This window comes from Osmerus eperlanus, chromosome 10, assembly GCF_963692335.1.
Source record: "Osmerus eperlanus chromosome 10, fOsmEpe2.1, whole genome shotgun sequence".
NCBI lineage: Eukaryota > Metazoa > Chordata > Actinopteri > Osmeriformes > Osmeridae > Osmerus > Osmerus eperlanus.
The window spans coordinates 15,665,679-15,689,011 of NC_085027.1; the positions used below are offsets into that span (position 1 = coordinate 15,665,679).

The 23,333-nt window shown below is 52.7% G+C and overlaps 1 protein-coding gene across 1 annotated transcript in view; it reads right to left on the reverse strand.

Moving 5' to 3' along the window:
- The window catches only part of LOC134028345 (trichohyalin), a 127,085-nt gene that overhangs the window by 41,887 nt on the left and 61,865 nt on the right, over window positions 1-23,333 (reverse strand). Inside the window, exons 7-12 of the mRNA XM_062471829.1 lie at window positions 15,589-15,666; window positions 14,575-14,658; window positions 12,379-12,525; window positions 10,828-10,911; window positions 9,745-9,915; window positions 8,533-8,607 (exon numbers count right to left, since the gene is read on the reverse strand). Coding sequence (XP_062327813.1) covers window positions 8,533-8,607; window positions 9,745-9,915; window positions 10,828-10,911; window positions 12,379-12,525; window positions 14,575-14,658; window positions 15,589-15,666 — 639 coding nt within the window. The remainder of the gene's footprint in view (window positions 1-8,532; window positions 8,608-9,744; window positions 9,916-10,827; window positions 10,912-12,378; window positions 12,526-14,574; window positions 14,659-15,588; window positions 15,667-23,333) is intronic.

Genomic DNA, 23,333 nt, shown 5'->3' on the forward strand with positions numbered 1-23,333 from the left:
CATACACTCACCTTGTCCAGTCTAATCACTGACCTGGGCTCTTTCTGTTTATCATGTAGTAAAATTGGCTTTGAACCTACCTATAACTCTGAAACCGTACATAGCCTACCAGTTAGCCCCCCTGCTCCCAGACCCCCCCTACCCTCTCGACCCCAGTGCCTCCATTAAAAAGGCTGGAGGAAGTGTGGGGAGGATTTATGGGGCAGCCAGCCCTCCCTGGGAGGTGCTTTATGGCTGGACCTGCCAGGCCTGTTTGGGAGGCGAGCCGCACTCCGCCCTGACCACAGGTATTGATCGGCAGTGACGGCCGTGGCCGAGGCAGACTAGTTAAAGCTCCGCACCAACCCTCGCAGGAAGATGAAAATGAGGCCTGTGTGTGTAATGATCTGTGTATGAGCAGGGAGAGAGAGAGGGAGAGAGAGAGAGAGAGAGAGAGAGAGAGAGAGAGAGAGAGAGGGAGAGGGGATGAGAGAGAGAGAGGGGGAGAGAGAGAGAGAGAGAAAGAGAGAGAGAGAGAGAGAGAGAGAGAGGGGATGAGAGAGAGGGGGAGAGAGAGAGAGGGGGAGAGAGAGAGAGAGAGAGAGAGAGAGAGAGGGAGAGGGGATGAGAGAGAGAGAGGGGGAGAGAGAGAGAGAGAGAAAGAGAGAGAGAGAGAGAGAGAGAGAGGGGATGAGAGAGAGAGGGGGAGAGAGAGAGAGGGGTGAGAGAGAGAGAGGGGGATGAGAGAGAGAGAGGGGGAGAGAGAGAGAGAGAAAGAGAGAGAGGAGAAATTAAATCATTCTTTCCCTCTTTCAGGGGAAGAGAGACCCCGCTGCAGCCATGCATGGCTGCTTAATGCGGGATCTGTTTTGGAGAGGAAAATTAAAAAGAGCGAGCACGAGTGGGAGAATGAGAGAGAGAGAGAGAGGGGGAGAGAGAGCGATAGAGAAGGAGAGAGAGGGAGAGAGAGAGAGATAAATGGCTGGCGGTGGAGGCGGTGGCTAAATGAGAGCGTCCGGATGCGGAGGGATGTGTGCCGAGGTCCCTAATGGGCCCCACTGACGTGGGCTGTCTGCGAGCCTGGCCGCCACGGTAACAGCTCAGGCACAGCGCCCGCCCGGGCGCCTCACACTAGGGCTCTGCGAGCGGCAAACTGAGCACGATCCGAGCTAATTGCCGGAGAACGCCGGCGCATAACAAGCAGCGGAGACATCGCCTTTAATTTGAGAGGGGGAGAAACGACGGCGTAAACGCTTCGTGTGCAGCCTTCTACTGTCTGAGAGATGAAGGGAGGGGACTGGAGGGAGGGGGCTGGTGGGAGGGGGCTGGAGGGAGGGGGCTGGTGGAAGGGGACTGGAGGGAGGGGGCTGGAGGGAGGGGGCTGGTGGAAGGGGACTGGAGGGAGGGGGCTGGAGGGAGGGGGCTGGTGGAAGGGGGCTGGTGGAAGGGGGCTGGTGGAAGGGGACTGGAGGGAGGGGGCTGGAGGGAGGGGGCTGGTGGAAGGGGGCTGGAGGGAGGGGGCTGGTGGAAGGGGGCTGGTGGAAGGGGGCTGGTGGAAGGGGGCTGGTGGGAGGGGGCTGGTGGAAGGGGGCTGGTGGGAGGGGGCTGGTGGAAGGGGGCTGGTGGAAGGGGGCTGGTGGGAGGGGGCTGGTGGGAGGGGGCTGTGGGAGGGGGCTGGTGGAATGGGGCTAGGGGCTAGTGGAAGGGGGCTGGGGGCTGGTGGGAGGGGGCTGGGGGCTTGGAGCTAGTGGGAGGGGGCTGGTGGAATGGGGCTTGGAGCTAGTGGGAGGGGGCTGGGGGCTGGTGGAATGGGGCTGGTGGGAGGGGGCTTGGAGCTAGTGGGAGGGATCTAGGGCTGGAGGTTGGGCTCTAGTGGAAGGGGGCTGGAGGCTAGTGGAAGGGGGCTAGGGGATGTGGGCTAGGGTTGAGGTGAAGTTGGAGCTGGGGCTGAGACCGGGGCCTGTGCTCTCTCTTCCTCTACTGGACCAGTCATGGCCTACTGCATACAGTAGAGGAACAATCTGTCACACGCACACATACAATCTGTCCAACACCAAGATCAATCTCACTGCGCATGCAGAATCAGACGCCTGAGTTAACAGCAGAACGGAGGAACACCAAGAGCCTCCATAGAGCCACCAGACAGGAAACACAAGCTGGAGAACACAAACAGACACATCTGCAGACACACAGACAGGTAGACAGACCTGCACACAGACATACATTGACACATACAGACAGACAGACAGACAGACACACAGGCACTGACAGACAGCCACATGGGGAGGGGCAGTGAGACTGCCCCGTCTGGTAACCCCCCCCAGGCCCCCACCCCCAACCTCACCAACCCCACCAAGCTACACACACGCACCTCTGACACCATTAAGACATTTCGAGGAGAATTCATTGAAACACAGATTAAAAATTAATTACGAAAAATGCATCGCGGGATGCCGACGCACACTTCATAAATCAGCGGCCCGGCCAGGAGCCGGCTCCCCAGAATTAACAGCAGACTATTTATTTTATCCTGACAGTATAAATTTGAATTTAGACAGTCAGATTATATTAGTCCCGCTTGCCAATGCGGAACTGCTACAGGACAGGCAGAATATTCTGAAGACGCAAAGTGCAGCGGGGAGAGAGAGGGATAAGGTTTTGAAAAGCAAACAGTGTTCTAACAGCGGGCCTGTGTAATGGGTAGATAGTGTTTCCTCTCCGTGAAGTGGGTGTTAACCTCGGCATTGACACAGAGAACATAGGAGACTGCGGATGTGGCCGAGCTGTAGGAACGATCCCCCACCGGAGAAGTGGTGATGAACGTGTCTGTCGGTCTGTCTGTATGTGTCAATGCACGTCCGTGTGCATGTCTGTCTGTCTGTCTGCGTGTCTGCAGGCGTGTCTGTCTGCGTTCTCCAGCTTTTTTGGGGGGGAGGGGGGGGGCAGAATCCTACTGCCTACTAGCCCTGTACTGGATACCTTAAACAGCCTGTAACACACACACTGTCCCAGAGACTTGGAATGTCATGGCACCCTTCTACATCAGTCAAACCCATCTCTCTCTCTCTCTCTCTCTCTCTCTCTCTCTCTCTCTCTCTCTCTCTCTCTCTCTCTCTCTCTCTCTCTCTCTCTCGTTCTCAACAGGGGGGGGGGGCGGAATCCTTCCTTCCATCCATCCATCCTGTCTGTTCCTTTATTTCTGGGCCAGAGCGCTGGCCACACACTGCCTCCTTGTGGGCAAGCTGCCCAGACTGGCGCCGAGCCAGCCTCGCTCTGCCACCCCAGGCTGGCTGAGCCTCCCCTCCTCATCCACACTCGCAGCTCGTCCCTTCACCCCTCGCCCACGGCGGCACCCCCCCCCCCCCCCCTCTTCCTCCCGCGCCGCGTCTGAGAGCAGCGAGGACATGCATGGGACTGCTCCTGCGCCGCGGCCAGGAAACCGACGACACACTCGTGAACCAGATCAGACATGGGCCCTCTTTGCCATTCCCTCGCCTTAAACGTCGTGACTCGGCATACTACAGTCGGGAGATTGTCCCCTTTCGTCGGCTACCGGGTTGTGTGTCGTTCTGAGTCCGTGTGTGTGTGTGCGTCCTTGACGTACACAGCCGGGTGTCTCTGCGGAGGACAGGCGCCAGACAACAGTTCCAGAGCCCGTGAGCAAGGCAAACACAAACTCGCTCGCCCACACACACACACACACATACAGTACACACATCCTCTTAACAACCCTAATAAACGCACGCAAATCGAGAGGACATTTTCCTATACGGTTCACCATTATACAACTGGGCGAGTGCACTCCAGTGTTCTTAAGACTTTCCAATGCGGCAAAGCCGTTTGACAATGGACGTCTCCAGTTGTTGATGAATAGAAAGGGGTCATAAGGATATGGTGTAAGGAGGTAGAGTACATTTGGACTGCGGAGGGGTTTATATCTGAGGGGGTTTAATGCGCACCCTGTACGGAAATACTGCCAGCAAGACGGGTGGACAATGAACTGAGCTCCACCGTCAACAATAGAGAGTTCCATTAAAAAATAGTTTTATGCTGAGGAGGTTTACAACAGAGACTCATGCATGCACACACACACACACACACACACACTCTATGGCTCTAAAGGAACAGGACGTAAGCTTTCATGAAGGGTAGAGAAAGAGGCTAGCTTTATCTTTTCTTTCTTTCCCCCCACCATCTTTCTCTTGTGGTGCATTAAGTTATTCGTTTGAGGACAGAAATCTTAAAACAAACCCACATAGCTGAGCTAATCAATGACAAAACCAGACACAGCGGACCAAAAGCTTTTACGCTGGCATTTACTTCAGGAAAAAAAAAAGGAAAAAAAAGTTATTTTCTTTTTGTGTATCTGTTTTTTTCCGCTCCCCTCCTCAGCGCTGGTCTCAAAGAGGGAGCCTCACGCCACACGACTCCAAGCTCGGAATACATTAGAACCTCCTGTTTCATGGGATTAGATCTACTCCCCCCCCAGTGTAATGGCAAATTCAGGCTTCCATCAACTGTGCGTGTGTTGTATTAGTGTTTTTATTTCGGAACCTTTTTGCGTGGCTGTATCTCACCCTGTGGGGGGGGGGGGGGTTTGGTGTGGGTGTACGAGAGGAGGCGGGGCGGTAGTGGCAGGAGGGACTCCATAGGGTGTTGGAACACAGGTGGACAATCACAGTGGTCCCAACAGGACGGCTAAACGGCAACACAGCCTCACCACCAGGTTACAGTAACTAACCACCAGCACAGCTCCAGCCTGGCGAACAGCACTCATACACCGTTGCACGCACGCCACAGCATTTACACACGCACCATGAGCTACAAGCCCGGACGCTCTATCGGCGGAATAATTTTGTGTCTCCAGTGAGTAAAAAGCCTTGGAGGTGAGTGCATACGCTGCAGTCATGTTTGTTAAGATACACCGCAGGCCTCTCCCCCATCCCCCCCACCCCTAGCGACGGAAACACCACTAAATCACCAACGCAGAAAATAAATATACACTTATTACGTTCTACAGGCTGCATATATTCAACCTCCTAAACACTTTGCTGGAAATGTGCAGTGCTGCAGCCGGGGAGAAAGGCGGCGTGAACGATGACAGCAGCGAGGGGAAGTGCGGACCCGGGATATATGGTGCGGCGGAGCGGAGGAGAAATAATCATACCTGAGAGCGTCTCCAGGCGGGGGGGGGGGGAGGGGTGGGGGGGATGAGCCCCTGCACCACGCTAGAGGAATGGAGATCCCCTGCTTGGCTCCCCGGCTCCCTCCGTCTCTCTCCCCACATCACACCCCTGCAGCCTCCATCTTTACCGGGGCGAGAGAGAGGCTGACCAGCGACCACAGAAATGCATTCCTCCTGGCTCCGCGTAAGGTAAGAACACCAGCTACGGTGTTAGAGGACGGTCTGCGCGGTGGGACACAACCAGGTTCATGGGAGAAAAACAAGGTGCTTAAAACCAGTGACCTCGACGTGCGCGGCTGACGCTCCACTTCAGAACAAAAGCCCACACGCTGGCACAGACAAAGCAGATTTACCCCCTAAAACAGCACATGAACGACCGAGACCTGCTAATTGCCTCCCCGCTCCATCCTCACCAGCCGGAGCCAGAACGTGCCCGCAGTTCCTCCCTCGGCCATTAGGTGTCTCTCTTCCACTGTGCATGGCCGAGGCTCACTCCCTCGCCGCACGGGGCCCCGCCCCTCCTGAACTCCCAGCTCCACATAATATATACACCATCATTTGAAAATGGCAGCTTTTTGAAAATTCACCTTGATTATCAGACATTAAAAGTGACTTCTCCAGAGCTGAGTGTCTGGCTAGGGGGATGGCTGCAGACAGCAGAACAATGCGGCTAGCTTGGTATTAGCGCCGGGCTGGGCTGAGCAAGGAGGGAATGGGAACCAGCCCTTTGTTCTCTTCCACATCCAATTATTTCTTACGTGTGCCTCTTTTCACAACAACAAGAGATAATTTAATTTTAATGCACTTGGGGGGGGGGGGGGGGGGAGACACACAACAAAAACACAACAACATCTATATGGTATTCTTAAACAGAGATGGGGACAAGGAGTGGCGATTACAAATGAAGTATCCCTGTGTAGGGTACGGACGAGTGACAGGGACTTACAAGCATCGCTTCAACACAAACACACACACACACGACACCTACACACAACAGCACAATGTAGCCTCAACCTCGATGCAAAATCCGAGCTCCAATCCCATTCTAAAGCACTTCACTGCCTCCGAGCCTTGCCTTCATTAAAACACCCTGGGAGACACGCACTTCATCACTGCATTGGAAATGGTGCATCAACACTAGGCTTTGGGTGCACAGTCAAATGTAGATAAACAATGATAGGAAAACATGCTATATAAATAGCCAGGATTCCTGATCAAGCCAGCACTGTGTAGGTAGGTATGTGACCAAATATTTTTCTAATTGGACGAGTACTTTATCTTGCTGTCAGAACGGCTGTAAAAAAGCGTCCCTGTTCCCAGAAGGAGAGGAGCTCTACCTTGGCAGGCCTTTTATTAGTGCAGGTCTGGAGCGCTGATATATGTTCCTGCTCATAGCTTTCATCAGGAACCTGCCCCCCCCCCCTCCCACCCTCACAGCCCCGAAAGCAGCGCTCCTACGAACCTCCATCCCAACCACACACCCCGACAGCCCGCCCGAACGAACGCACAGGCAAAAATAGGCGCACACCCCACGCAACGTTATTCCAATCTCTCCCGTACTGCGCCCTCCGACATCAGTCGCGTCCTCACCCAACCCTACCTTCTTCACAACTCCACAAGAGCCGAACGACCCGTCCTCAGTCCCTTCAAGTCGCCATTTCACACCAACCACACACCCCTAACATCCACCACACATCCTCCATGCAACATCCAACCGTCTAACCGACCTATAGCATGTTTGTACCCACCAGCTTAGCTCCGCAGGGAAACTACATCTCCATGTTAGCCTTCCTACATTATCTCACCATGACCAGCCGGCGTAACGTGCCATGGAGCTTCCTGCCTGAGTGACTCAGGGGAAAGTGAGGAGAAGCTGAAGAGAGGCTGGCGGGGATGCTGGAATGCTCTATTCACAGCTCTGCAGTGGCCATCTTTGCAGCGCTATGGTGATCTTCTCTGCAGTATGAAATGATTGTTTTACTTTCCCTATCTGTAGTAGCAGAACTGAGCAGGGAAACATCGTCCGAACTCTCAGCTCAGAGAAACACACACACACACACACATACGCCATCACCAACGAACATAGAAATTCACATGTACACACAAACACACACACACACACAGAGAATCTCAATTAAATTCTAGTTCGAGGGCAAACTAACTGCTTGTGTGAGGGACTCGCTCTGGCGGCACAGCGAAACCAATTCTCGGGAGATGGCCAAATTAAAGGGCAGAATCCAGCCTGTTTATGGTTCTCACTATGTTCCCCTCTCAATCAAATGCTTTATTAGCAATCATTCGCCGTCCTAGTCCTAACGGTCTGGTGCTGGGCGGGGGGCAGGTGGTGACAGCAGGCAGTTCCACAGGCCTGCTACTGGGGAAGCCATTCGGACTCCCAATTATTTACACCTGGGGCTGGCTGGAGCTAGGGGTCTGGCAGGGGCTAATTAACCCCCGGATGGTGACGCTGAGGGGGGGCACGCTCACTCAGACCCCCGCACCTCTGTCATCTCCACAGGAGTGGCTGAGAGAGACCCAAAGGAGTGCGTGCGTGTGTGTGTGTGCGTGTGTATGTGTGTGTGTGGTAGGGATGTGAGGAGCAGGGTTGTTACAGTAACACCAGCTGTCCATTCATGTTTCAAACCAGCTGAATTGAGACTGGTGTTGGTGTGGTGTGTGGTGGGGGTGTTGGTGTAGGTGTGTGGTTGGTGTGTTGTAAGGCTGGGTGTCAACCTGCCCCCACCTCTCATATGCTAAAATATGGAGTTTCTCGACAGGGTCTCAACTTGATGACTCTCACACCCCATTGTGTAACCTACTGTTGCATTGCTATTCATATGTTGATAAGTAAGGGTCAAGAAGTGGTCTGATTGGTTGTTCTTGTGTATGAGTGGTGAAGCATTGTTCTGTAGATTCCTGATCTCCTGAGACCTTCTCCCCAGCTCTGGCTTGTCCTTGGCTTGTCATTATCTTTGCTCACCTTTTGCTGACTCTCTGATTTACAATAATCATGGTAGCGTAGGTAAGAGTTAACCTTCATTTTGTAATATGTTTGCCTTGTAATTTATTTAATTCATTTGCAATGTTATGTATATTTCATTTAACCTTACTTTGACCATTCTTGCTCTGATTTAACCCATAGAGTCAAATAACTATAATTATATTTGTATTGGCATTATTTGGTTAATGTTAATTAAGTACACTGTTCAGTTTCCCATCTTCCTTTAAACCATTGGGGAATTAGTTTTGGTTGTTTGGCCAATATTGAACCCCCTACAGTTTGGACAGGAATCCTGTAGAAGTAACTGAATGTAAGGTAATATAAGGTAATGCAAAGGTAAGGTTGTGGTAGTGTTCTGGTGGTGTACCTGCTGGATGAGGCAGCTGTGCTGGGCTGTCAGGGTGGATAACTCTGCCTGCATCAACTGGCTCTGCTCCTCTGCCTGCACAACCACAGGGACATAATGAATGTAAACAATTCAAATCCAAGTCGTCACTGATCCATACAGAACCTTGTGCTCTACTGTAGATACTGTGGCAGATTACTACTGAAGGAGCACAACAGTGGAAGAGCACATGAATGTATGTCCCTGTACAACATTCGCTTTCAACAAGTACAGGTATCAGAGATGTCTGAGGAGGGTTGAGTGTGTGTGCGTCCTGTGGGCTTGTTAATGTGAGGGCATTGCACGTGTCAGACTCCTTAGTCTCCCAGCAGACTCTCACTGAAGCATCTCTTTCTCCCCCCCCCCCCCCGCCCCTCCTGAGGCTGCAGGGCTGGGATTAGGCTGGAGGTAGGATATATGCGTCATTAAAGCAGAGAGCACCGCTTCACACACGAGAGACAAAGTCAACAAAGGTGACAGGGAGAGCGGGAGTGGACAAACAACGCACACGCGCCGAAAACGCGCGCCGAAAACACACACAAAAAGGGAAACACACACATTTAAACACGGATAAAAACACACAAACACACCAAATAATAAATAACTGCCTTTCCCAGTGAATGGGAATAGCGCCGGGTTTCATTTCCACGCGTGTAGCGGGGGACGGCGTGGAAGAATGGAGATGGATGAATGCTGCAGCCCTGCGGAGGCGAGACGGATGCCTGGACCGTGGAGCCCCCGCGACACACAAAGCTCTTAAGGTTACAAGACAATGATAAGAATTACAGTATGGCACCCTGTAGGGACCTAGGGTCTGGGGGAAGACATGAAAAACAACACTAATTGTGCACATACAAAGATCCCGGGGGTCGGAGAAGGCTGAGAGGGAAATTGCGAACGCTCTCTCCTGAGAAGACGCTTCGTTCGAGGGAGGCTATTGAACCCGGGGGGTTCTGGAAAAAGCGAAACCGCCCGCCCACGGGATGGAATCGGGGACATTAGCGGCGCGGTAGCATCGTTTGGGGATCAAAGAGCATGAGGGCTTGATGAGGTCGAAAGGGGTGACCGTTTGAATGGAGACATGAATACACGAGGCTGGAGCAGGCCCGACCGGAGCCTGCCGCTCTGTTTCTAGGGTCCATCTGATGTGGGTGAGATGGGGGTTCACGCCGGGGGATGTCGTGGCTATCTCACCCTCCTCCGGGCCTCCTGTGCCCGCTCCTGGCTCTCTGTGAGCTGGGCCTGTGTGGCAGCTAGCTGCCCCTCCAGCTCCTCGCGCCTCCGCTCTGCCAGGGCGCTCTCTGCGCCCGCTCGGTCCTGCCCGGCACGCTGCAGAGCGCACACCTCCGCCGTCAGCCTCTCCAACTGGGGGGTGGACACACACACACACGAAACAGGCTGTGTTAGACACCGGTTGCAGCATTGGGGGTGCAGCTCTCTCTGCTAGCTGGGACACTGATGGTATCACATGGTGAGACCTCTCTACTACTGGAGGGGATCCATGCCTGTCAGGTTAGAGGGGCACTCCTAGCCCTCGCTCCCAGCACCACAGCAGCCCAGACCAGACACACACCCAGGCCTGTTCAACTGATTCATATTCCTCTACTCCCCAGAGCGAGGGAGGAGAGAGGGAGAAGAGAGGGAGAGCGAGGGGGGGTGGGGGGGAGCGGGAGAGGGAAAGAGGGGAAGAAAGGGAGAGATGAAGGAGAGGAGGGAAAAAGGGTAATAGAGGGAAAGGGGAAGAGAAGGAGAGAGAGATATAGAAAGAGAGGGAGAGAGAGAGCAGTATCTTCCTGAGAGGATCTGTCTACCCAGGTTCATTGAGAGAGCACATGAAAAACAGATAGGCACACAAAGAGGCAATACACACACACACACACACACGCACACGCAGTTGAAAAGGAACCGGAGTATGCACACCCACAGACAGAGAAACCATGTTGTGATGAACTACATGATCTCCTGGTTGCACTAAACAGACATGGAGCCCTGGCTCCCTGTAGCAATGAATTTATGTTTAGACTTCATTAGCATGCATTACAGTAGTATACCGGATTAGAACACAAGCATACATCTATTAGATAAGAACAGTGACAACAGAGATAAACTATGGTTTATGTGTGTGTGTGTGTCGGTTGTACTGGTGGATGGATCGTATTATGGCAGAGTGTGTGTGTGTGTGTGTTGCAGAGATGGACCCCTGTGCTCGTGAGTGTGTGACGGAGGCCAGGGTGGATGCGAGGGGGGGGGGGTCCCGGGCGGGGCCCAGGATCTCACCTCGGCTCCTTGCGCCCTCCTGGACGCCACCAGGGCCTCATTCTCCCCCTCCGCCTGCACCAGACGGCCCCTGTCCTGGGCGAGCTGGGGGGGGGGACAAAGACAGGCCGTGGTGTCAGAGTCCACACACACTGCCCCCACTGGTGCAACCGGGCACTGCAGCCAGACCAACATCCAGCATCAGTCACCTCCACATCACCTGGACACACACTGCTATTCCTGCATGCCTCCCTTACAGGCTCCATTGTCCGAACCCTCTCTGACCCGTTTGATCCAGCGTGCGGCTCTTTCCCAGAATCCATAAGGACCTGTTCTCCTGTGCAGCACACAGCCCCCTTTTGTTGTCGGATGATCAAGGATAGAATCCAGAGACTTCATACATAAGTCTATATGGATTCTAAAGAAAAACGAATAATGCCATACACAATATGTCTGAGAACCAAGAATGCGCAGAACAACAGCAAAAGGGGAGATGGGAGTAGAAAGACAGGCAACGAGAGCTAGAGAGAGACAAAGAGAGATGGACAGAGAGAGAGAGAGAGAGAGAGAGAGAGAGAGAGAGAGAGAGAGAGAGAGAGAGAGAGAGAGAGAGAGAGAGAGAGAGGGGGAGAAAGACAAAGAGAAAGACAAAGAGAGAAGGACAGAGAGAGAGGAGGGGGGGGGGGGACAGTGGCGTGAGTCACACTGCACAGAGACGGTACCGACAGGAAGAGTGACTGAGATCACAATCGCAATGAGCTTGGTGGAGCAGCTCGCTGCTGTGGATCCCCCCAGCTTACGGGGAAGAATCTGCCCACAGGCATAGCGACAGGTGACACTAGTACTGACAACCGGCAGTCTCGACCTGATTGGTCAGTAGTTCCTCCCTGAGCAGCAGCAGTGGGAACATTCTGGAGTGATCTTCATTCTAATAACCATCATCACTGGGCTGCAGATACTCTGCCTGGCTCACTGACACATCTATTTATCCTTCTGACATTTTGACAAAGCATTTTGTGTGTGTGTGTGTGTGTGTGTGTGTGTGAGTATGTGTTTGTGTAGATGTGTGTGCGGTTGCCTGTGTGTGTGTGTGTGTGAACACTGGTCTTTCTGTCTGACTAACTGTCTTTTCTGATCAACTAAACTTCCACTGTACTCCATGGTCAAATGAGCCCAGGGTAGCTCTGTTTCACATAGAGTACAGTAGCTAACATAAACACTGCCCTGCACTGACAGACACAAGGTGCCCATGAAAGTTCTGAAAACACTACTATAGCATAGGGTGAAAAGTATTAGTAATAGGCTTTAGGACAACAACATATGAATCCATATGAATGTAAATGAATGGAAGCCAAATGAACATGATGGCACATTGTGATAGCACTTTATTCAACGAATGTGTATTTACAACTAAATAATTGTTTCCCCTGGTCTTCCTTTGTCCTCGTATTCCAAACAGACATGCTGGAGAGACACATGCAGAAACTAAGCATCCTGTCTGATCCAGGGCTCGCTAGCAGGGAGAGGGGCTCCAGGCCTGAAAAAGCCTGGGCCTCGCGGTGATCTCCATACCTGAGAGCTGAGCTCCTCAGCCTGCCGGGCGTGTGTCTGCAGGTCCCTCTGAAGCTGGCTGGCCCGGCCGTGTCCTCGCTGGAGCTCGAGCTGGCTCTCCTGCAGCTCTGTCTGCAGCTGAGAGATCCTCCGCTCGTTGACGTCCAGCTAGCCAAGCAACAAAAGAAGGCAGGGCAGCAGAGGAGGAGAAAATCAATCCCATACAAAGAGGCTCTGCTCTCCCTTCAGCCTGCCCGGGCTGTCTGTCAGCCTGAGGCTGGGACACCCCAGGGCTCTACCCCAGGAGGAGAACCCACAGACCCCCTGGCCCAGACCCCCAGACCCAGTCCATCCGTGCTTCTGACGAAGTAGAAAGCACCAGAATGAATTGACGCATGACAAATCAGTCCAACGAAACACACCTATCCTATTGAAATAGTTGCCATTTGTGCATTATTTCAACATGTTAATGGCCGCAGAGCCTGTTTTTGACCTTCTGCACAATAGTTGAGTCAATAGTGGTTCAATAAACTGTTGAATTTTTACCACGCCAATATCGTTATAGTTTGATTACTAGCGACGACTTCAATTTCAGTGCTTTAATCTCGCGTTGCATCAACAAAATTCAGAGGAACATTTTCAAAGCTTGATGAAAACCCAAATCTAGAAATAAATGCTCAAATATAAAAAAGAAATGGAACAATTGGACTATTTGAAAAACCAAGTGTTTCTTTGTCATGGAGGAATGACTTGAATGACGTAAACTAAACAACATGAAAACTAAAACTAAAATTCATGCCAAATGACTGTTTGAGATTGCTTTCAAGCTATACTATGCATTTCCCTTAAACATTGAACCAAAGAAACTGTGGAACGGTGATTGCTGCTATTAGACAGTGTGCTGTCTCTGGCTCTCTGGCCAGCGGCTCTGCTCGCCACACTAACAATAATAAACAAGCCTCTAATTAGCACAACACCGTCACCTGTTAAATCATAAGAGAGAGAGAGAGGGAGGAGAGAGCAGAAGGAGAGGAATAGAGGACAGAAAGAGAGAGAGAGAGATAGAGAGAGGACAGAGCCCAAGTCCTGGTCCTGTCGGACAGAGCCTGCAGTCCTGAATCTCTGATGCTGAAGCGCCGTCGCAGGAGGAAAGAAAAACAGACAAGATGGAGGCCCAGACAGCTGTTCAGACCCACCATTAATCACACATCTGCATACGGGCCGGCCAAAAATCTCCAAATCCGCCGAGACCATTCCGCCTGCCATCTCTGTCCTTCTGTCTTTCTTCAAAAGCATTCGAGCCGCCTCCACGTCCAGTGTTCCTCTCAGAAGAGCTAGCGGAGTCTTCCCTGATAATTCCTCCATGAGAGGAGCAGATGAAGCAGGGCTACGTGTCTCAAAATGCCCCCCCAAAAAGCCTGGCTCTTCCTGGAGCTCTCTCTTTCTGTGTGCGATCCACACCGATAACCCTGGTCTTGCTTTCTTTGCCTCACAATCGCTCCCTCTCTCTCTCTATTCTCCCCTCCTAAACTGATCAATACTTCATTTAAATCATGACATTAGCACACTACAACTGGAAAGAAACTACAGAGGCGGCATGCCGAATGTGTTTCGTATGTTAAGCGGCGCGGGTGACAGATGCGTCGTTTGCTTTTTGAACGATTTTTTTTTTCTTTTTTGGGGGGTGGGAAACATTACGCTAAAAACAAAGACGGCAAATGTATGCGAGTGGCGGGCAGGAAGAGCCAGTGTTTGGGTTAGCAGCCCCAGAGCCTCTCGCTGATCAATAGCCCATTTAAATGCCGCCTGAGAAGCGCTATCACAATACCTCGTCTGATCAGAGCCAAGGCAAACACGGCAGCCCAATTATCATCGCAAATGACCAACGCAGAGGAGACACAAGTTAGACGCTGATACAGGCATATTTCATATTTATTCAGCGTTTTTTTCCTTCTTCTTTTTACATACCACCTGAGTGGATAATTGCGTAATATATATGCACTCTCACGCATTTATCTATTCACATAATTCACAATGAGCACAATCAATAGCGTTCCTCTCCAACTCCCCTCAAACACGCCCGCGTGGGACCGCTATATCGTAAGCTGCTCACAAACCCCAAACCAGCCCAGTTAATTTCCTCCCGCTCGTTGGCATGGCTGCCGGCGCTGAGAGACGGGCTAATCTTCCCGTTGGTCGCTAATCCCGGATATTTACCTGAGCACTCTGGGAGTCGCGGGCCTGGTGAGAGAGCAGAACATCTCGCCGGAGCTTCTGGATGGTGGCGTCCCGATTCGCCAGCTGGGGGGGGGGGGGGGGGGAGTATACGGAGGGTCAGGGTTCGGCGCACAGAGCAGACCAACGTTGGGGGGAGAAGGATAGGAGAGGAGAGAGGGCCAGAGAATGAACCCAGCAGCAGGCGTGAGGCGGGAGAGAGAGAGAGAGAGGCAAAGCCGATCACTCAGGGAACGTGCACTTACATATAGCCCCGGCGCCAATGTCAACCATTGAGCAATTAGGCAGACAAGTCTAAAGTTATTGATCGGAGGTTGTGGCTCTTTCTTCCCCGGGCTAACTAGGGCTGCCTGAGGTAGCGAGCTCCTGCAGACCCAGAGAGGAGGGGAGGGACACATGGGAGGGGAGGGAAGGGTGATGGGGATGGGGGTGGAGGGAGTGGTAGTGGTGGTGGGGGGGCGGGAAGGGAAGGGGAGGACAGGCAGGGCAGGGCCTCCGCAGGCCTCCAGCCCCTGTGTCGACTGGTCATTTCGAGCCTGCTATTGATCCGCCGCAGCCAAATCAGCCTGGAGGACACCGAGTCAGACGGCAGCACACCCCAATCTGAGGGAGAGTCTGGCGCATACGGACAACACAATCATAAGACACAGGCTGACGGGCTCACCGCTAATGGGACTGATCATTTCTCCACATCTGGCTGTTTTACCTTCCATCTCGGGCTTATTGGACAGCATTATTGCAATGGCAGGAGAGGGGCGCCCATATTGCACTTGAATGACGAAGCGAATCAGGGAAAGTTCATGCATTATTCAGATTACCTCTGAGGATGGCCAACAGACTAGGTGGGCGTTTGGAGGTGTGTGTGTGTGTACAGTTCTAGGTGTGTGTTGGGAGGTGTGTGTGTACAGTTCGAGGTGTGTGTTTGGAGGTGTGTGCGCATAGTGCTGTGTGCCTGCTAGGCCAGTCTCTGAACACAGTGTAGGAGGGTGTGGGCACCTCAGTCTTGAGCAGATCCCTGCCTCTCTCTGCAGTAGGACTGGGGCCTGGACTGGACACCTGCAGGTCAGCACTCCTCTGAAACATGAGACAGGGTGATGGGGAAAGAAGGGGGAGACACAGTGTGAGATTAGTCATGGCGATGCTCCCCCACAGGGGACAGGACACAGTCTACGGATGACGTCACTGAAGACAAGACTGCCACGGAGCAGGAAACACACCTATCCGGTACACATGTGCGTACGAACATACGTACATACAGACATGCGGAGGTGTGAATCTTAAGGGGGTTCATACAGTACGGAGGACCACTAAAACTGAACACTGGGCTATAATCCTATAGGCTCTTTATGCTGACCGGGTTTCCCCTCCGTATTAGCATCTGTGGAGTCCAGTTAGCTAATGCTGCGGCCCTTTAACCCAGCTCACCCCCCACCCCCTACCCCGCCACCCCCGCCTCCACATGGTCAATTATCTCCCCACCTCCAACTGCCAAGGACATTCTCACAGCGCACCATCATGAGCCCGGAGCCTTGAGGAAAGCGTTCCATTAGGGAGGTGAGGAAAGCACATTAGCAGCCTTGCCATCTTGGCGGGATGAGGTAGACCTGCGCCCCGCACGGTGGCTTATGCGCAACTATGTGCACCTCCAGACGGACGGACACACACACGGGGGGGGTACAAGGCGTTGGGTGCACAGAGCGGAGCGCACAGCCCCGGTCGCGTAGAAATGCGGCGAACGAGAGGAGAGAGCGAGCGAGCGCACGGCCAATCACGCGGGGAAGGCCGGCTCGCTCTTTGTCTCTCCGCAGCGGTCGTGTGCTCTGTTGCGCCGTCCATCCTTCGGTGCGTTTGAAAATCTATTCAGCCCTTTCAAGAGGCAGAGACATGAGAATGAACGGCCACATAAAAACGGCGTCGGGGAGGTGATTGCTCATTCCTCGCAGCTTCAAACAGCACCGGCTTCAGAAGGACACCTTTAATATTCCGTTTTTTTTTTTTCTCTTCTCGCCTCCCTTTTTTCTCTCCGCGTCACTCGAGGCTAAATCCCTAGCAACCACCATAGCAACACACTCTGACTTCGACGTGAAACGCATGGCAAGTTCTCTCCTGCCACCAGGCTGGGAAGGAGGGGGGAGGGGGCGAACGAGAAGAGGGAGAGGGAGAGAGAGAGAGACGGACACGCCTCAGAGGGCGAAATGAAAGCGGAGGTGAGAAGGAGCCACACAGAAGCGAGGCTGAGTGCTCGTATCAATAATCACACAGCCATGTCCGTTCGCTCGAAGACACACTGTGTAGGCTGATAAACACATGCTCCAGAGACAACATTGGAGTAATGCATGCGGAAACCGGCAAGGAGATGGAAGGATTCAGCCAGCAGATACACGTTTCGAACATGTTCTAGAAGACTCGATGTATATGAGTCATATAGGTAGTTGATGGAGGGGCCATGTTTGCATATGTGAGTGTGCACATGTGTGCATGTGAGCCAGCAGGGTCAAGCCTGTGAGAGGTCCAGAGTGGTGTGCGTGTGTGTGTGTGGGGGAGTTTAGCAGGTGGGGTGCCCATCTGCCCCCCTTATACACCCCACCCTTTCACTGCGGTTTCCTGTCCCAGGGTAATGACCTCGGGGTGAGCCTCTTGCATCGGAAACTCCAGGTCTCTCCACATCTGGTTTCCCGGTCTTGGAGATTCTTGCTCTCAGAAGCTGATGAGTTCAGTCAAACTTCATTAAGTTTATAGCCCCAGCCGGCTGCTCCCTGGTGGCACACTACACAGTCTGAGAGGCGGCCTGGCAGAGAGTGATGGGCCTGGGATGGGAGACGGCCTTTACTGCCTCCACTCACAGGTGGAGGGAGATAACTGCCCCCCAACCCCCCCTCACACACACACACACACAACCCCTCAGTCACCATCTCTCCACCCCCCCCCCCCCCCACCCCCCCACCACCTGTCTATTCTCCCTCTCATAACTTCTGCCTCGACTCTCCCCCTGTGCTCTCTCTCTCTTTCCCCCCGGGGCCGTTGTGTGTGAGGCTGATTCCACAGTCTGCTCATCATTCTCCACGTGGTCAGCCATACGTTCAGCAGGAAACATGCGGCAGCTGTCATGTTCGCTTCGACACACAGACAGGCATCTCACCACCACCAACCGCAGACACACAGACAGACAGACAGACAGGTTTCTCACCACCACCAACCGCAGACACACAGACAGACAGACAGACAGGTTTCTCACCACCACCAGCCACAGACACACAGACAGGTTTCTCACCACCACCAGCCACAGACACAAAGACAGACAGACAAGCAAACAGACAGGCAGGCTTCTCGCCAACAGCCAGACAGGCTGGAAGACAGACAGAATGCCAGACAGACTGACCCCACGGCGTATGGCCATGAGAGGGAGTGCAGCAGCTCCCCCCGACTGACCGGCAGTTGAACTACATCCGTCCCCTACACAGCCAGGTTTAACAGCGTGCCGTATCAGTCCCCGCAAAGGGGGCTCCCGGGGGGGGGTCTGAGGAAGACTGAGGAGGAAGACGCTGTCGCTCTGAGGCAGTCACAGCATGAGGCCCCACAGGCATCACTTCACCAGCCCCCCGGCAGAGAGGCAGCTAAACCTGAGCCCATCCACCATCCACAGTATTTATAGCGAGTCAGGGCACACACACACTTGCTTAGGTGCTCTGAGTAGCTATTAAACAAGTGTGGGGGTGACCTCTGGTTTAAAGCGTCCCTGGGTCTGACAGCCAAGGCTGCGGAGGCCGCCATAAATGGATTTCTGCAAGTTTCATTCAGGAAAATCAAAAGGGGAGTGGAGCCAGCAGGGTAATTCAGAGGCAGGGTGGCGTGAGAGAGGGAGCAGTGTTTCTATCACACGCTGGGCTGCCTGGCTGCCTCTCTACAAAGTCTCTCTGTGGAGGAATGGACTCCGGGAGCACAGGACCAAGCAGGAACAAGCTGCTCCCAAATAGAATAGGACTGGGGTTTTGGTTAAAGGGTTTTACTGCGCTCTGTTGTGAGTTGAAGGAAAACCGATAGCACAGGCGCGTGTGTGTGTTTTGTTTCCACCCAGCCCTGTGCAAGCAATCCAGTACTCAGCTCAGCCACACGCGCAGCAGTTGTCTGAGGATGGCTGGCTTTCTGTTTGTTTTGATACCGCATACACAATGTCCGTACTCCTGCAAGTCTCACAGATGTCAAACCAAAAAGCTGCTATAAATGTGTTGAAAAATGTAAAAGAATACTTCACCCCGAGCCTTTAACATTCGAAGTGTCAGGAGTCTGTCTGGAGTGGGTGGGGGTGTGTGTGTGTGTGTGTTTGGGGGGGGGGGGGGGGTGCTGAAAAGAAAGCTCTGAATCAGCTAGATTGCATGCAATGTTAAGTGCAATTACACTAATAATGCTGACAGGATTATTGTCAGCAACAATGCTGCCCCCACTGCCAATTACCCAGCAGCAGGACCGTGCGCCCCGCTCCCCTCTGCTCTGCTGGGACCCCGCACACACACACACAGACACAGTACACACTCAATCTAAACACAAACATACAAACAAAATACAGCCAAGCACACAGCATTTTAGACCAATTGTTTCCTGGGTGATTTAGCACCAGGAGATGGGAGAACGCGTGGTGGGTCTGGAGAAAGCCTCCTCTCCTCTCCCAGGCCCTCTCCACTGCCCCCTGCTCCTCCCTGCAGGCACCTGCTCCTCTCAGAGCAGCTCCAACATCTCTGAGCCCGTCTCTCTCTCTCTGGTCTCTGACTGTTCACTCCCTGTCTGCTGTCCTGCACTGGACTGCGCCTGGAACTCAATCAGCCCCCCTGAACTTCTTCTAATGGAACGATCATCTCCCACCCCTGTTTAGTCCGATGCTACTGACAAGGATCTTAAACGGTCTGCCGTCCAATCAGAGCTGTCTGGCATTTCTCGGGGCAGTGCTGAATCCCCCCCCCCCCAAAAAAAAAAGCTATGTTAATTCCAAGCAGCATTTCATTAAGAGGGAAGAGATCATCAGTGCCGAAGACTCCATGTCCCTCAAGACTCCACCTCCCTTCAGACTCCATGTCCCTTTTGACTCCATGTCCACATGTCCATGTCCATGTCCATGGGGAGTCAGGTGACTCCATGGGGAGTCAGGTGGCTGAGCGGTGAGGGAGTCGGACTAGTAATCCGAAGGTTGCCAGTTCGATTCCCGGTCATGCCAACTGACGTTGTGTCCTTGGGCAATGCACTTCACCCTACTTGCCTCGGGGGAATGTCCCTGTACTTACTGTAAGTCGCTCTGGATAAGAGCGTCTGCTAAATGACTAAATGTAAATGTCCCTTCAGACTAATCTAATAACGGCGTGTTTGTTTGCCTTTAATCGCGTTGAACTATTTCGAGGCCAGACACATGCTTGAGTCACGCAGAGACAGAGGGATGTTATCGTCTGCCTGTCATGGCCGCCTCCTGACTTCCTGCCATTTGTCACGGTGACGCGGAGCATCGGGGTCTGGGTCAGACAGGCAGAGGGCCTGTGGCGGGGGCTCATCCTAAAGAGAACCAGAGGGAGCTCCAGGTATCATTTTACCTCAAAGAGCTGCGTCCTGAACTGGCTGAACCGGAGCCAATAATGTGGGTCCTCTCTGCCTTGTCTAGCTCTAGGATGGGTTCCCTCTGCCTTGTCTAGCTCTAGGATGGGTCTTCTCTGCCTTATCTAGCTCTAGGATGTGTCCTCTCTGCCTTGACTAGCTCTAGGATGGGTTCTCTCTGCCTTGTCTAGCTCTAGGATGGGTTCTCTCTGCCTTGTCTAGCTCTAGGATGGGTCCTCTCTGCCTTGTCTAGCTCTAGGATGGGTCCTCTCTGCCTTGTCTAGCTCTAGGATGCCTGACCTTTAAAGCTCGGAGAAGAGACAGAGGAGAGGGTAGCAGTGCCAGTTGAAGGCATGCTAGCACGCTGACTCACCAACACTTATGTTTTCTAGTGACTCACGAAGCTGTGCATGCGCTGTGTAATGGAGATGAGCGTAATGGAGTAAGCACCATTCTTGTGTAGCGTCTAATCCAGGCATCCGCAGCCTCCGAAGACGGTTCAGTTCACCTCTGGTTTGTGTAGCCTATTATTTTTTCTGTATGCGACTTGCTGTATGAGATATATATTTATAGAAATATATATACTGTATATATTTATATATATATGAGTGACACTAAACAAGGGTTTGCTGAACAAGGGATATGCAGGGCAACGAAAACACTCATTTCACAATCACTGTATTAAATTTGAAGAAACTCATCAGATTTCCTTTCCTGCTTAAAGAAAAAAAAAATGAATTCCTTATCAGCGGCTGCGATCACTTGAATGGAATCAATCAATCGCGTTCCGCTCGGCTCTGCTCCCTGCTTTGCTCCTCGTTTCCAAATCCAATCTCTCCCGTGTCATCTCAGCGCACATTTATAAGGGCCCAGCCCCTTGATTATCTCCCTCCCTCTCTGGGCGCTCCCCTCCGCCGCGCGCTCCAATGTATTACATTAAATGAGGTGTCTGTCCAGGTCACCCCCCCTCTCTTCCTCCTCCCCCGTACTGATCATCAGGGGAGGCCCCCTCCTCCTAGACAGCCCTGTGCTGCCCAGCCTGCATATATTAGCATTCATCAGGACCCGCGGAGGGATGGAGGGATGGAAAAGGGTGGAGAAGACAGAGGGATGGCACAGAAAGAGAGAAAGAGAGAGAGAGAGAGAGAGAGAGAGAGAGAGAGAGAGAGAGAGAGAGAGAGAGAGAGAGAGAGAGAGAGAGAGAAAGAGAAAGAGAAAGGGGAATGGGAGAGTGCGGAGAGGTGGGGGGGGAAGAGAGCAAGACAGAGACAGCTCACCTGTCACCGCACACACGAACAAAAGGTTAACCCCCCCCCCCCCCCCCTCCTCGGACAGCCCGCCCCCTATTCCTGTGGGTGCCTGGCCCCCCTGTGCGGCGAGGTCCCAGCCCCGCCATTTCCACTGGCTTATCTGCCTCCGACAGGCCAGACAAATGCTTTAAAGAGGGAAACATCGGCAGCTCGGGCCTCGGCAACAGATAAATCATAGATGAGCTTGTGAGAGCACTGTTAACATAATCCCGCCATTCAAGCTCACAAATACTGCAGGGTGCTAACTTCTGTGTTGTTCATCAAATATTGATGCATACATAATTACCCTAGCGTAACATGCAGATGGTGGTGTCTTGGTGGGGGCCCAGAGAGATGTGTGTGGGAGCAAATAATAGGTGGATCCATCAACAGCAATGTTCAAGTAGGAACAAACGATGCACCGATCCAACGATATGATCCAGTGGTGTGTGCTGGATCAGGCTGTATTGGGTTGTGTAGTGTGTGTGTGTGTGTGTGTGTTGAGCGTAAGTGTATATGGGATGCGTCGGAGCAACATTGCTGATGCGTGTATATGAGGCAGTATAGCGTTGTACAGTGTGCGAGTGTGTGCGTGTTGACTGTAAGTGTCTGGGACACATCAGAACAACATGCTGACGTGAGCTGTATTGTGGTCCTGTCGGCCTGTTCCCTCCCCTGCTGCATACTGATCTACAGTGATCGCTGAGCCAATTACCGGAAAAGTCATCGCATCACTTCCTCCTTGCGCTTCCTAACTTTAATTGCTTAATGCGTCCTTTACTGCCCAACTACACGCGCCTGTGTAGTTGCTCCTCCCTCCCTCCCTCCCTCCCTCCCTCACTGCCTTTCATCGCCTTCTCCGGCACTTCATTTGCTGCTGAGTTGGTAATTAAAGCTGAACTTAGACATAAACCTCCAGATTATACCCACCTCTAGACTGTACTACCGTGGTACGCAGGGCCTAAAATAGCCCTGACAGTGCGATATGGGTGTGGAGGAGGAGAGGCGAGGCAGTTGTTTGTTTGTACCCTATGTGAGGGCATTAGCGTGTAGGCTTGTGTGCTTGGGTGCGGGACTGTTTGATATGCCTACGTTATCCTTTCCAACGTGCCAAAAAAAAGAGGGCACCGCTGTTCGCGAGAAGAAAAATGAGCCGCATTGATCGGAATCTGCGAATCCCCCTAAAACCTGCGTCCCCCGTGAGAAGCCCGAAATACACCCGGGGCAGAGTCAAAACAACTATCATTAAAGCAAGCACAGGAGGGGAGGGGGACGAGAGACTACCACGTAAACCCTGCAGTAGCGCAGACACTGTGTTGGTGTGCGTGTGTCGGTGGATGGAGTGTGTGTGTCTGCGTGCATAGGACAGGTCCTTACTAGTCGGGACACGGTGTCGCCAGTCCAAGGTGGTGAACATGCTCAACTCCAGAGCTGTTAGGTGAAGGTGTGGGACACAGTCTACACCAGGGGAACAGAGATTCAATGAATGGTGTGTGTGTGTGTGTGTGTGAGAGAGAGAGAGAGAGAGAGAGAGAGAGAGAGAGAGAGAGAGAGAGAGCTGCATCAAATATTCACACCATCCATGTACGGTACTTGCAACACCAAGAGATGGACTTAGATAATAAGATTCGGCGCGAACATTTCAAACAAGCCGAATGAGTACAGTGCATTCGCGGAAACACACGAAGACGCACACACAAACAGCACACACACACAGCACACACACACACACACACACACAAACAAAGGCTAGAACCCACATACTGCTCGGAGCCATTATTCAGGCAGGCTCCTCCTCTTGACAGCATCTCCAGGAGAGGCTATTACACTGCCCTGCCCCGCCGCTGCAGCACAGCACAATAAAAATTCCTATTCTTT